This window comes from Quercus lobata, chromosome 12 (assembly GCF_001633185.2).
Source record: "Quercus lobata isolate SW786 chromosome 12, ValleyOak3.0 Primary Assembly, whole genome shotgun sequence".
NCBI lineage: Eukaryota > Viridiplantae > Streptophyta > Magnoliopsida > Fagales > Fagaceae > Quercus > Quercus lobata.
Genome location: NC_044915.1, coordinates 22,117,957 through 22,133,471, shown reverse-complemented (window position 1 = coordinate 22,133,471; position 15,515 = coordinate 22,117,957). Strand labels below are relative to the sequence as shown.

Genomic DNA, 15,515 nt, shown 5'->3' with positions numbered 1-15,515 from the left:
GTATTGAGAAAAATTCAGATCTACATCCAAGAAAGATGCGGATCTGTTTTTATATTGAGAAAAACTCAAATCTACATCCAGAAAAGATGCAGATCTGTTTTTATATTGAGAAAAACTCAAATCTACATCTAGAAAAAGATGCAGATCTGTTTTATTTCAAGAAAAATCCAGATCTACATCTAAGAAAGATGCAGATCTGTTTTATTTTAATAAAAAGAATTGTTCACATGCAGATTATTGACATTCAAGAAAGAGATTATAACAATCACATAAAAAAACAATAATGTTGTAAACAAAACAACAATTAACAATTCATGTTATGGATATTTGAAAAAGAAAGAGATATAACATGCATCCTCACATCATAAGAAAAAGGGTTAAGAAACAACCTCTTGCACGAGCACTCTTTGTTCTTGAAAGGATGTTTTAGGGTTCAAAAAAAAATTATGCAATTCTCTTTGAAACCTAAAAACCCTAATTTAAGTAGCAACACTTAGAGAAGGGATCAGAAAATATGGGCAATTTGAGAGCCTAAAACGTATGTCTCCCAGAGCGTAGAAAAAAAAGTGTTGAATTATAAGGTTCAGTCTCTATTTATAGAGGCCAGAAAACTCTAAAAAATAGGTACGGACGATTAGGGTTTAAATTCGGACACATCCTTTTACGAAAAGATTGAAAAGGGTATGCATAATCGTCACCCGAAGGCCGTTGGGCCAAAGGCCACATCAGGGAAATTCAGCCCTTTTAGAGTGTCATTCAGCACTCCAAAAGTGGCGAATTGGCCCTATGGCTCCGAATGCACTTTCGTGTTCGGGTGCTATTTGGACTCCTCTTCTAGGGTTTTTTGGCCGATCCTTGTACCTAGACGCGTTTTCATCCTCCGCCTATGATTTTTCATCTCTTTTTTGGATAATTTAAGATATTTAAGGACAATTATCTTGTAGATAAATACCCTAAAATAAATCTTGATAAAGTTCAGATTATCCACAGTTTTATTATTATCCAATCATCCCTTTTATTCCCATGCATGCGTCCCTATTGTAAACACTAAATATCAACCAATCACAAAATTATTTAATTAATTTTAATTGTTTAACAAATCAGAATTAATTTAAATTGATCATGTGTGGTCGATTCTACCTAGACACGATGCATGTTAACCGTGCAAACTTAATCATGCGATATCTTTTGATCTGATAGTCTGATTTGATAACCGGAAACGCCGTTGTGATCGTTAGAATCTCAAGATCATTTTTATGATATGCAATGAATGAATTAATGCATGTAATGCAAAGACAAAATGATGTATGTAATGCAAGAACAAATTGATGCATGTAATGCAATTATGATTTTTGGGGTACATGGATTGGTCATTCAAGTCATTCTCTTTGATTAAATCATGGGTGCAAAATTGAGTGTCTACAATTACCAAGTTGCATGATGCTAATGGAGGATGGTGATCTAGCCAAGATCAAGTTCATGCCACCATAGTAGATTTCTACCAAACACTCTTCACGTCGGGTAGCCCTAACAATTTTGAGGAGGTCATTAAGAATGTTCCACAGGTTGTAACTGAGGAAATGAATGACATGCTTGTGGCCAAATTCACCATTGAGGAAGTGGAGATCGCTCTAAAATAGATGGCAACCCTAAAAGCACCCGGTTCGAATGGTATGCCTCCTCTCTTTTACTAAAGTTATTGGTCCTTACTTGGGCCTGATGTGTCATCCACTATCCTATACTATCTCAAATCGGGTTCTCTTCCTCAAGACCTTTGTCATTCTTTTATTACATTGATTCCTAAGGCAAAAGATCCAACATATGTATTTGAGTTTAGACTCATTAGCTTGAGCAATGTTTTGTATCGAATTTTTGCTAAAGTTCTAACCAATTGTTTGCAGGCTATTATGCCTAATCTTATTTCAGAACATTAGAGCGCATTCATGTCTGATAGGTTGATTTCAAACAATATCTTGGTGGCCTTTGAGACTTAAAACTACATGCGGAATCACAATAAGGGGAAAATTGGCTTTATGGCCTTGAAACTTGATATGAGTAAGGTGTATGATAGGTTGGAGTGGGAGTACATGGAGAAAGTAATGACCAAGATGGATTTTCACCTTAGATGGATACAATTGACGATGATGTGTATCACTACAGCCTCGTACTCGGTGTTAATTAATGGGGAACCCCATGGGCATATCACCCCAACACGTGGTTTGCACCAGGGAAACCCATTATCCCCTTACCTCTTCCTCATGTGTATTAAAGGTCTACATGGTTTACTAAGTCAGGCAGCCAACAATGGTGACATTCGGGGTGTATCTCTTTGCCGAAATGGGCCCAAAATCACTCATCTTCTCTTCGCCGATTATAGCCTAATTTTCTGCAGAGTTAAAGAGGAAGAATGTCAGAGCTTACTTGAGGTATTGGCCAAATATGAGAGAGCTTCTAGACAACAAATCAACTGTACTAAAACCACTATCTTCTTTAGTAAATCCACCATCGCAAACACTCAAACAGTGATTCAAAACATGTTGGGTGTTAGTATTGTTCGACAATACAAGAAATATCTTGGCCTCCCCTTACTAGTTGGCCGAAATAAGAATGAAAGTTTCACATACATCAAACAACAAGTGTGGAAGAGGATTCAAGGGTAGGAAGGCAAGTTACTCAGTCAAGTGGGCCGAGAGATATTAATTAAGGTGGTGGCACAATCTCTCCTAACCTATACCATGGCTTGCTTTAAACTTCCTACTTCACTCTGTCACGAACTTGAGAGCATGATTTGTAGATTCTTTTGGGGGAAAAGGGGAGATAACAGGAAGATCCACTGGGTGAAGTGGTTGGAACTCTGCAAGTCAAAGACACAGGGTGGTATAGGGTTTAAAGATCTGTCTTTATTCAATGATGCACTCTTGGCTAAACAAACTTGGCGGTTGCTTCATGACAAGTCATCTTTGTTCTATCTTGTTTTCAATGCAAAGTTCTTCCCTGATACTTCGATTATAGAGGCCAAAATTCCAGCCAACTCTTCATATGCTTGGAAGAGTATTATGAAGGGTAGGGATGTGGTCAAACGAGGGGCTAATGGAGGATAGGGTCGAGCAGGTCTGTTAACATTTGGGGTTTAAATTGGTTACCCACCACAGCTAATTCCAATGTTCTTTCACCACAGATTGAAGAAAGGGTAGTGAGCATGGTTAGTGAGTTGATTGATCCAAACCTTAAGGAGTGGAGAACGAATGTTATTGATAATTTTTTCTATGATTTTGAGGTAGCCATTATCAAAAACATGCCTCTTTGTAGATCAATACAGGATGATGTCTTAATTTGGCCGTTTAACCCTAATGGAGTGTGCACAGTCTAGTCAAGATATAGATATTTGCATGAACAACAGACTCACGGCTAGCTTGGGCCATCTGATGCTTCAGTGCTCAAGCCACTATGGAAGAAGATTTGGGGGCTTCAAGTCCCAAATAAAGTTAAGCACCTTGCCTAGAAAGCTTGTAAAGATTCATTGCCAACCAAGACAAACTTGGTTCGAAGAAGAGTCATTATTGAGGACTGCTGTGATGCCTGCAAGATGCATCATGAAGATGTTGTTCACGCCTTATTCCTTTGCCCAACCTTGTAGCCTGTATAGAGATCTCGAGCAAATTGGGACCATAGCACGCTTCAGGCGTGGTCCTCTTTCACTAACATTTTTGAGCTCATTTTTATAGGTAACAGGAACCCCAATCTCTTTGCTACTATGCTATGGACAATATGGAATAGGAGGAATAATTTGCGTTTGGGCAAGCTAGTAATCCCGCTCGGCCAAGTGATTGCTTTTGCTCAAGATCGAATCCTAGAGACAAGCACTTGCAGTGTTGGTGTTTAGCGACCCCAACAGTGCCCAACAACAGTTTGGAAAGCACTGACCCAGCATGCCTACAAGGTCAACTTCAACAGAGCTACATTTGCAGAGGACTGCTGGCTTAGGAATGGTGATCCGTAATGAACAAGGACTGATCATGGCTTCGCTTACTTAACAAATACCCCTACCTGCTTCGGTTATAGAGGTAGAGGTCTTGGCTGCATGGAGAGCATTGGAACTCATACTTGAGCTTGGCTTCGACAACATCGTCCTTGAAGGAGACTCTGAAATCCTTTTTAAGTCCTTGGAGATAGAATGCAACTCTCTGGCTCACTATGGCCACCCGATTGCAGATATTCAAGTTTTTATGTCTCAGTTTTCATTGATGAGTTTATCTTATGTTAGGAGGCAATCTAATGGGTTGGCACATGCTTTAGCTAGACGAGCATCCTCTACTCCTTTTATGTCGGTCTGGATGAAAGAAATACCACCAAAACTTAACTCCGTATACATGGCTGATTTGAATGGCCTAAGCTAATAATATATCCTTGTCTTGATTCTCAAAAAAAATAAAATAAATAAATAACTTCTCCTTGAATGAATTAAAATCGGCCAAGATTTGCAACGTAATCAGTATTTTAGTACATGCCGATTTTGACGTCTATTAATAGCGTAGTATGCTTTTTTTAAATCACAACTTAACAAATCAGACACAATCCATATAGGATGTTGTAGTTTTAAGTACACAGCAAGACAAGATATTGTCATTTTGCTTTACAGTAAACATTAGCCATAACGGAGTCCTTTCACATGTTGGTAAACAACAATAAAAGGGTATCACTAGAACATGCTTCCAACCCATCAGACTGATAAAACTGATCCAATCCAACCCAACCCAACCCAACATTTCGGGTTGGTTTTTCAGGAGCTGGGTTGGAATTCATTTGAGCATTGGTTGGGTCAACTTCTTATTGATAGGTTTTTTCAATCCATCTAATCCAACCCAAGATTTTGATAATTAATTTGGATGAATTTATTAATTTGTAATATAATTCAGGCATATTATCAATGACGTGGGATTGAATGTAACCAAACGTATAATAACCTTGTGAGGGTGTTTTATCTTCTACCAATATAAATGGTCCGTTTGGATTGAGCTTATTGTTGCTGAAACTGAAAACTGAAAACTGAAAACTGAAAGTACTGTAGCAAAATAATTTTTAAATGTGTGAATAGTATCGTGGGAACCATTTTTAATATTTTTTAATGCGTGAATAGTACATAATAGTACGTGAACAGGCAAAATGTGGAACTGAAAACGCAAGAATAAGCACAATCCAAACGCTCACAAAATCATCTAAACGTCTTCCACATGGTAATTGAGTACACCATTAATCCTTTGAAATGGACTCATTTTCATTCTCACCAAACTGATAATTAACAGAGTATTGTAGTGCAGCGGATAGCAATTGTGTGGGTATTAGGCGATTTGTGATCTTTATGATTCGTAAGTTATTACCCAGTTATCCCATTTCATCTCTTTTAAGATGGGACTAAAACGTGTTTCTTAGTTGCCTCAACCAATTGCAATTCATCATTTTAAAGTTTGTAAGATTGTTTCAACTTTCAAGTACAAGGTCTTGATCTTATGGCCGAAAAATTATTAGGTACTCCTGGAGTACCGTAAATGCGTACTCCTCCCTCTTACATGAATAGTGGGTCCCACCATGAATTTAATTTGGTTTAGAGGAAAACTTTGTCTTGACTATAATGTCTATTGATTTCAAAATATTTGATAGAAAAAAATAATAGTACTCTATGATGAATTATGCAAAGAGCATGGAATTTTTTTATTTTTTTTATTTTTTTTGCCAATATTTTCTTAGCTTTCATTAGGAAATGGCATTGTAATATGTCAAGGTCCTGCAAACCAACCAGGTGTATTTTGATAAGGTCAGCTTTTGATGATGCAAACTAAATATTAGATGATGTTTCAAAGACTAAATCAAATTTGTTAATGACAACAGGTTTTATACTTTACACACATGCACCTGTCACTTTTTCCCCCCTCAACCCATTAAAAAAAAAAAGGTTAATTTAGTAATAATTAGTATATTTAATGCAACCTTAATCGATGCTTAAAGGCACCCATTAACAAATACCTAAGTTAATTTATGTGCATCTTTTGTAATGAGCATCAATATGTCATTTTCTACAAGTCAGCTCCTCTTGGTCCACAAGCCAAGAGGCCATTGTACGTAATACTTGGAAGGTGCTATGGAAAAAGTCCTTGTATCTAGGATTCCTGATATTTATGGCATGTTTGGTTTATGGAGTTTTCATACCGGTTTGGGTACAGCTGGAACGCAGTGCTTTTGCGTTTCAGTATTTTTTTTTTTCTTCATTGAGAAGCATGTTTCAATGCTTTCTAGTGGGTCTCGTGCACTGTTCATGAGACCCACAAACCTCTTTTTTCAACAAAACTTTAATTAAAAATGGGTCTCACGGTATTATTTACACATTTAAAAATTATTTTGTTACAGTGTTTTCAGTTTTTAACAAAATAAATGGTATCCAAATGGACCATTCATCACTCATCACTCAATTTTCATGGATCCCACACTAGGTTGGGTTGTTTGGTTAAGTTTTCATTCTCAATTTCCATCACTCATAACTCAAAAAAACTGAGTTAGAGTGATGGAAAATGAAAACAACTTTTTAATGTTTTTGAGTTATGAATTATAAGTTATGGTGGCTTTTTTGTAAATTTAATCACATGTGTGGGACCCAGCTAGAGTCTTGGGAACTGAGTCTTGGGACTTGAGTATTGAGTGATACTAAAACCAAACAAGCTTTTAATGGCCATTTACCTTAATTTTAGGTAACCCAAATTCCTCGTCCCCCTTTTTTGGTTTGTAAACATCACATCTCACCAGCATAATAATTGAATTGATTAATTATTGATTTGCTCTTTAATAGTGTGTTTGGATACTGCTTCTTTTGCTGAAATTGAAAAATTATTACTGAAAGTACTGTAAATAAAGGTAAATGATAATTAAAATAGTATAGTGGGACCCATGAATAGTGTCAAAAAGTGCAGTAGGACCCATGAATAGTAGTAAAAATAAGCTAAATAGTGAAATAATTTTAATTTTAATTTTTTATTTTAATCCAAACACACACTAAGTTATTTATTTGAATTATTAGTAGTTCAATAAATAATGGTTAATTTAATTATATGCCCCACTTGTATCATTTTATTTGTTAGGTACCCAACCTTACTTAATTAATCCATGTTATTACTAGTTTAGAAAAATGTGTATTTTAAATTTGTTAGTTTGATTTATTTTGGATTTTGGTATTTGTTTAAATTTTATTGATATTTTAAGACTCGGTTAGCTTCAAACACCAGTGGGTTCCAGTTATCTCAACTGGTAAAAATTTTGATGGTTGAATAAGAGATCTAGGGTTCCATCCCAAAAGTTAGCTTCAATTAATTTTGAGATCCAATTTTGACAAAATTGGAATATTAAGCTAAATTATATAAATTGCCAATTTTTTATTGGGCCTAATAAAATGGTCCTAACTTGACGATTCGACAAGCCAACCTGATTTGTATGTATATAAATTGTAATCATTTTTTGAAAGGAGTACTTTCAAACCGTGGTTAACGGCAATGGGTATTAGTATATCACTTCGTAATGCAATAACCGCAATTACAAGTTGTCCTTTCCTATGTCTCGCATTTTGTTATGATCCAAAGCTAAAGAAATTTTCCAATAGATATCTTAATAAGTTGGTGAGAAACAGTGAAACACGTACGTATTAACTTTTTCTTCATGTTCTCTTAAATGTTTTAGCCTTTTAGGCTGAAGAGAATGGTACAGAAATAATGGAAAGAAACAAGAGGGTTAATTGGCATATTGTGCGATGGGACCAAAAAGAACTATATTTGGGGATTGTATATTTGCTAATTGCAATCCAAAAAAGATTTAGAAAATAAAATGTACTCCATATGTGTCCAATAATTTGCATTAATAGTAATACTTCTTGCAAGGTTTTTGACATGGAGAAAGGTAGTATACATCGGATTGAATCGATATCGAACCAAAAATACATATATAATTACCTTATTTGTGGAAGTGTCTTTATCTTCTAAAGAAATCAAATCATCCAAATATCTTCCACGTACATGGTACCTGAGTACACCATTAATTACCAAACTGATAATTGTGTATGTGTGGGTATCAGGCAATTTGTGATATAATGATTCTTGTCCCATTTCATCTCTAAAGATGAGACTAAACGTGTTTTCTAGTTGCCTCAACCAACTTCAACTCATCATTTTAAAGTTTGTAATTGATTGTTTTCGACTTTCAAACTACGAGGTCATGGTCTTGTGGCCTACTCTCATCTGCCCATTCTTGTGGGGATTTATTAATTCCAAATATGAAATCTCTTATATGTATTTAGCCCCATACCCAAAAATAAAAGTTTTCTGAACTAAAAGATAGAGAGATTGAAATCACTTTTCCCCTGCTATGAATATAAGGGCAAAATTTTCTTCTGAACTAGGTTTCTTAAATTCACTGCATGAAAATTTTAAAGACTATTCATATATATTTTTTAGTTATACATGATCACTTAATAATCATGTGACTTATTTTAAATAATTTATTTAATAAATTATGTGATTTAATAGATGTAAATAGTCTTATGAACTACATAATGGGTTGAAAAAGATTTTTTCAATTAAGTTTAGAGGAAACTTTGTCCTAACTATAACTGCGTCTTGATTTCCTATATATTACAGATAATTATAATAGTACGATATGATGAATTATCTTGAGAGCACGAAATTTATTCAAAGAAGAAAGTTCTGATCGGTACTAATTACCAATACAATAGAAAGGGAAGCAATCTCTTTTCCATTTTTTTGGGTAATAGAAAAAATCTACATGAAAACATCAACGAAGGAAAACTGACAACATAACTACCAATAAGCTCTAGTAAGCCATCTCTTCATCTCTTTGACCAATTTGGTATGATTGAACTTACCTACTTGAGAGGGCATATCCTTGAACAAGCCTCTGTGGCTGCACATGTCTATGCACATACCATTTTTTTTATTAGCAAAAATTTTTCATAGAGATTGGAATAGGCAAGTAACTATGACTTGAGAGGACATGGGGTTTTCATAAAAGAATGGAACAATAATACCTTCAACTTTAAGTTAATGAGTCCGGCTAACGGGTGATTTAAGACATTCGATGAGAAAGTATTTAATGCAACATATTGCAAACTTGATATAACCACTTTTCTATTATGACATAAGTACACTTGTCAAATTTTTTTTTTTTTTTTCTCAACCGCATAAAAAATAAGGTTGTTTTAGTGTATTTAATGCAACCTTAGCCGACATCTAAGGCCTAAGGACACCTGTTAACAAATGGCAAAGTTTATTTATCCACACCTTTTGTAAGGACTAATGAGAGCATTAACAACTACTACATCATGTCATTTTCGATTAGTCAGCTCCTCTTGGTCCGAAAGCCCAAGTGGTCCACAGGAATTGTAATGGCCACTGCACATAATACTTGGGAAGGTGTAATGTAAGAGTCCAACAAGCTCCTGATTTTTATTGGCCAATTACCTTAATTAGGTAATCCAAATTCCTCATCTCCCTTTTTGGTTTGTAAGACATCACATCTCACCAGCATAATAATTTAATCAGATTAAATTATTGCTTTGCTCTTTAAGTTTTTCATTGAATTAGTAGTACAACCACAGAGACAATAAGCAAGTTTTGTCCATAAAAGGAGAGGAATAGGAGATTCGAATTGCTGGCATTTGCCAATAAAGCCTATGTGTGTGTGTGCACACCGATTACCATTGTTCCAACTTAAATTGTTAGGGTAAGGGTGGTACTGACACCGTTGGTCTTAAACACAGTCATAAGGAAATTCAAAAGTTCTTATCACTAATATCTTTAGCATCCGGTGTATATATTAACAATAATAAACAAAATATCACTCAAAAAAACTTTGCAAAACTTTGAGTTATTGTGCATAAGGTATATATATTACTTCTCTCACAATATATCATACAAAACAAGGGACTCACATATTGTGAGAGAGATTAAAAAAAAAAAAAAAAAAGCAAAAAAGCCAAATGCATAAGATAATTATTCGTTAAGAAGAATCTATGATTTAATGACACTTTGACTCTCTTCCCCAAAAAGAACTTGGTTCAAATACCTCTCTATCTTGTTACCAGCAAGGGGAAAAAAAGAATAAGAGAAAGTAATGTTAAGCACGCGACATTTTTCATAACAATAAACATGACATGTTCATGGTGGCATGTTAAGTTCATTCTTCAAATCACTTTTGAGTCTACAAATTTTATTACATATATTCTTTATAAAATACATATAGCGATGAATGTGATTATTTTTTTTTGTAAAAAATAATAAATAAAAATTTAAATTACTTTTACCTTTTTTTTTTTTTAGAAGATAAGTTAATTTAACTTTCACTTAAATAATAATAATAATTGAGCGGCGGGGCCGGGGGAGCAGAGCAATATAGAAAAGAATGCCAAATATCGAAACCTTGCGTATCCATCCAATGTACAGACAGGACACAGCAGAGCATCACACAACACAACACAATCGTGTCCAACAACAGGGGAAAGTGACCCTTAAACGAACGAACAAACAAACAAACAGACAAATCCATATATCATCTTTTAGATTTCAATTTTGTCAACCAAAATAATCTCTAAAGGATTCTCCATCAGATCCTCTTCAATCCTCACTGGGTCTGGGTGTACCTTATTATATTCCTCAAATAAGCTTTCTTTTTTCCTTTTCTCTATCTGGGTCCTCACCTTCTTCACAACTATCTATATTTATAGCTGGCTAGTCTATGAGGTGCCTTAACTCTCTCTCTCTCTCTCTCTCTTCCTTTTTCATACTGAGTGAGTGTATTTGATACTTTGGTTGGGTTTTATGTTTGATTTTTGTTTATGATGTTGAATTTGGAAGTTTTATTTCTCACTTCCTACGTATACTTGTTTTGGGGTTGAGATTAATGTGTTGAAATTCTGTGTCTTTCTGAGTTTTGTGTTGGTAGAAGATGAAGAAGAAAAAGTTGAATGCCCATGTAACAAGTTTTGTTATGTAGCTGGTATAATCTGTATTTCCAAAAAGTGATGTGAATTGCATTTGTTTCCTTCTTTTTCCCTAAAGGATATTTACTTCTTAGGTGATTCTATGGTAGTTATTCTTGGTTGCAGAGCCGAGTTGTTAGTTTCTAAATGGCCACTTCTTTAGTAGTTCTAAATTTGTTTCTGTTTGTTTTATTGTTATATTGGTTCACTTATCATATGGTTATTTATAATTCTGTTTAGAATCCTGTGTTAAACCACTTGAGCACAGCCATCATGGGTTAGAGGATATCAATTTATGTGTCCATCTTGTGCAATAAGTTTCTTTAAACATATAATATGGTTGTGGAGCTACATGCTCTCAAATGGTTTTTTATATCATGTAATGGACTTGATCTCTTAGAGGAGTTTCTAATTCTGTTTCCACAGTATCTATGTTTGGGAGTGTTTGTTGTTTATCTCCCAGTCTTTCCCATGCATGTAAAACATCATAGGTGAAATTCTAATATTTACCTATGAAGTAGTCCCTAAGTAGTGACACTAATGTTTGTTTCGAATTGCAAATTGATGATCTTTTGAAAACTTTATTGTACTTTTACCTTTTAGTTTTTGAAATTAAACTACTTTAATTAGAACTATAGTATTATATTATAGTTTTTGATAAATGTAAGACTAGCTATGCTCCACGGTACTGAATATTGGGCTGTTAAGAAGTAATATGTTCAAAAAATTAGTTTAGCTGCAATGAGAATGTTAAGATGAATAAGCGAAAATACAAGATTGGATTTGAAATAAGGAAATTTACTTAGAGATAGGGATCTCCCTTATTTATGAAAATACAAGGAAGAGTCACTTGAGAGGGTTTGGTCATGTGCAAAGGACAGCGATTAATGCACTGGTGAGGAAGAGTAAGTTGATTTAAGTTGAGGAAATGAGAGAAGTTAGGAAGACCCAACTAATATTAGTAGTAGTAAAAAAGGACATGTCAATGAAGGAGGTAACAAAAAGTATGATTTTGAATAGAGTATAATGGCGGAAAAGAAGACATGTAACCAATCCTTATTAGTCTATTGAGAATCATAGCTGGCCCCAAAATGTTGGAATTAAGGTTTGGTTATTGTTTTTTTCTTATTTTCCCATGTAATTCAAAAAAAATTGAGTCTTGGCCCTTGATTGCATGCTAAAATAAATGTATGAGGTTATGTATTTTTACTCAAGTTAATATTTTTTTGAAAACACAATGATTTTATGGATTTGGACATGAGAACTGTATAACATTTTTGAAATGGGGACTTGGTCTTAGATTCGTTAAACTTTCAAAATGTGGATACAGGATGCAGCCATATGTTGTAATGTAAAATTTGTATATACATGTTTATTTATCCAATTTCTAGTGCTAGTTTGATTGCAGACAGACCATAGGTTGTAAAAACTCATGACACTAATAATAATGTGCAAGTTTCTTGACAAAAATGAATGAAATCTTATGATTTTGTACATTCTCTGGTACTAAAGGTGAATTCTTTTATAAGTCTCCCAATGAGTGTCAGACACCATGTTCTCAGCTGTCAAACATGCTTTTTTTTGCTTAAGATAAGCCTACAAAATTTCATGTAAATATCTTCAAATATCTTATTTGGATCTAGTAAAGGTTGTTCTCCACCCTATTATTATTCGATCTCACAGTCTCCAACTTATTTCAGATTCCTGATTCGTTCTCATTGTGAAAGAAAATTGGATCCGTGTTGACTCAAATTCATGTCAAATTCCTCATTCGGTAAGTATGGTTTGAACATTTTTCCTTTTTGTTTGAATCTTTATATAGAAAGCCAGCCTTCCTATACTGCTCTCTTCATTGCTAGGCACAATGAGTATTAAAACCTCAAAAATTATTCTCTTTTCATCCTATCGTATGAACTTTAAGATGTATGAAGTTTCATATTTGCTTCATAAACTAGAGGCAGGTCAATAGACTCCCATTTAACTTAAATTGATCCAGGCCATAAGCAGACCTACATCTAGATAATCCTTCTTTGGAATTTTAAGCAGCTCAGGCATACTGTAATTATAGATCTATGAAGCAGTTAATTGTCGAGGTAGATCTACGAAGATTTTTCAATTTTCTTGATTTGGCTTTGGGCATACCAACTAATTAATTATTTTGTATTTGCTGGTGAATTCACTGTCTTTACTTTTGCACTGTTCATTATTATATGATCTCTAGTCTGGAGTATCAGAATTCAGAAGTTCTTTTCTTTTGTTTCCGGTAATTAATCAAATATTGCTTATAAGTTATAGGTTTGGGCATGCATCAGAGGGAGGGGGGGGGAGACTTTGGTACTTATTGAATATTGTGCATTGAAGCTATATTAGAACACTTTTACATTCTAATTACATAAAAGCTGGTTATTTATATTCAAGATAAAACCAAGTTCCTCTTAATGCAGGGTTAACTTGCTTTACATACAAACATGATCATTGAGATGGTAGGTAGGAAGAAAGTCTCAATTCTGAAAATAAATTGTCATTGTTAAGGCCAGCCATGCTTGATGGAATAGAATGTTGAGTAGTTGAGATACATGTCCCTAAACTGAGAATACTTCAATGCTCCTTCTTTTCATAGCTGCGGTTGTTATTATTATTGTTAATGTTGTTAAATTTGAGGTGGAAGGGTTGTTGCGTCTTGCAGTGGCAACTTGTTAAACTTATTAAGAGGCAATGAAAGGGCCTGAAGACCCTTTTAAACTATGCTTGTTAAGTGTTCCTATATGTTGATTTTTTCACTGAAAGAAAGTGATGTGACCCCACATTCACAAGTGTCCTTGAAACATGATTCCTCAATTATTTTGTTATTAGTGTATAATCTATTAAGTTTTTCCTTTGATGATCAGAGGTCTATGGCTATGGCGGTTGCACCAGTTGAGAGTATGGAATCATTGAGCAGCGATCTCTTCTATGACATATTAAGGCGTCTTGATGGTCCAACTTTGGCAAGTGCAGCTTGTTCTTGTGCAGCGTTCTGTTCCATATCAAAAGAAGAAAAATTATGGGAAAATGTGTGCTCTTCTATGTGGCCTTCAACCAATAGGGAAGATGTCAAAAGTTTAATATCATCCATTGGTGGATTCAGAAAGTTCTATGCAGATTGTTTTCCCCTCATTGTAAACAAAGAAGTTACTGAGCACCAATGGAACAGCTATCCCGAGTACCCTGAAGAATGGACTGAGGCTGAATACTATGGTGACATGGATGAATTTGAAAGTATTTCGCCATCAGATTTTGTTTCCATTGTGGATATTAGATATAAAGATAAAACAATATGCTCAAAAGTCCTTTGGGGCATTCCAAATGCAAATGGCTTTGATGGTTGGTTCTACAACTGCCCATTTCGGATTGATCTTCTAACTTATGCAGCTAGAGATGATGAGAATGACGGTGAGGTTACACTTTCAGTATCTGATGGTCTGCCACCAATTGCATCTATGGAAAGAGAACGAAAAGATGGAAAGCTATGGCAGGAGCTTCGTGATGGACTCCGGCTTAGCTGGATTGTTGTAAATAGAAAAATAAAGCAAGCTGCTAATCTTGCTAGCTGGAGTCCTCTTGGTGGGCAAAGGCACTGGCCAACAGAAAAGGATTTTGTGTTGCACTTTGGATCTGTCCTTCCTGCGAAAGACATTCTTCCATGTCAAGTGGTGGAATGCATCCTTAGTATGAAATTCAGAGTGATCCATACTGAGGGAGAGGACGTTCAGACAACTCTCAAATTAACCGAGCTGAGCATGCAGTTGGAAGACATGGAAGGTTCTCATGTTAATGGAAGAAACAGTTTGCTTATCCTGAAGAAAGCACTGAGCTGCCGTAGGAGCAAAAATTACAGTGAAGTCCTCGAGTCTTGTCATTTGTACTCAAAAGTGCAGAGTGAGTTAAAGGAGGAGAAGATGAGAATTGAAAGCAGGTTAGACAGAATTTTTATCCTGGGTGGCATTTCTGTATTTGTAATGTTCTGGTACATCATCTTATAAAACAGAAAAGCCTCCATATTAACACTGTTAGCTGAGAGTGCTCTAACAGACTTTCAATCTTTGTAACTCTTCTGATGTAAATATTCAATTTTGCTTCATGGATACTGGATTGGTCATTTCATATCTCTTATAGTCTTACCTATGTCTTAACTATGCATTCACACCTGGATTATCTTATGCGTATCTTCCTGTACTTAATTTTCAGATTGGGTGTCAACATTACTAGTTAAAGTCTTGAAGAACACAAGTTGAAAAGTCTTTTTTTTTTTTTTTTCCTTTTTTTCCTTTTTTAAATCCAAAATAAATATTTTTGACAACTACAAAAACAATGACTATTACTGATTTTACATCTAATTGAATAGAGGTATTAATCTCTGCCATGAATTATTACAACATTTTATCTGATCTTTAGTTTCTACAAGTGGTGTATAAAAAATAAGCTGTTTATTTGACTTATTTAGCTT

The 15,515-nt window shown here is 34.8% G+C and overlaps 2 protein-coding genes across 4 annotated transcripts; both read left to right on the top strand.

The window, feature by feature from the left end:
• The first annotated feature begins 2,735 nt into the window (after positions 1-2,735).
• Positions 2,736-3,101, top strand: LOC115970395 (uncharacterized mitochondrial protein AtMg00310-like). The gene has a single exon (XM_031090033.1). The coding sequence runs from the start codon at positions 2,736-2,738 to the stop codon at positions 3,099-3,101; it is 366 nt and encodes a 121-aa protein (XP_030945893.1).
• A 7,410-nt stretch (positions 3,102-10,511) lies between these two features.
• On the top strand, positions 10,512-15,176 carry LOC115971678 (F-box protein At2g27310-like). 3 transcript variants are annotated; one of them, XM_031091686.1, is made up of 3 exons: positions 10,512-10,790; positions 12,730-12,803; positions 13,918-15,176. In XM_031091686.1, exon 3 carries the CDS (start codon positions 13,924-13,926, stop codon positions 15,049-15,051), a length of 1,128 nt encoding a protein of 375 aa, XP_030947546.1. In that variant the 5' UTR covers positions 10,512-10,790; positions 12,730-12,803; positions 13,918-13,923; the 3' UTR covers positions 15,052-15,176. The 3 variants fall into 3 exon arrangements, with proteins under 3 accessions (XP_030947546.1, XP_030947544.1, XP_030947545.1); XM_031091684.1 differs by lacking the exon at positions 10,512-10,790 and adding an exon at positions 10,810-10,837; XM_031091685.1 differs by lacking the exon at positions 10,512-10,790 and adding an exon at positions 10,844-11,046.
• Positions 15,177-15,515: the final 339 nt, after the last annotated feature.

Coding starts and splice junctions, on each gene's coding strand:
- LOC115970395 (XM_031090033.1), top strand. CDS start 2,736: ATGGCTTGCTTTAAACTTCCTACTTCACTCTGTCACGAACTTGAGAGC.
- LOC115971678 (XM_031091686.1), top strand. CDS start 13,924: ATGGCTATGGCGGTTGCACCAGTTGAGAGTATGGAATCATTGAGCAGC.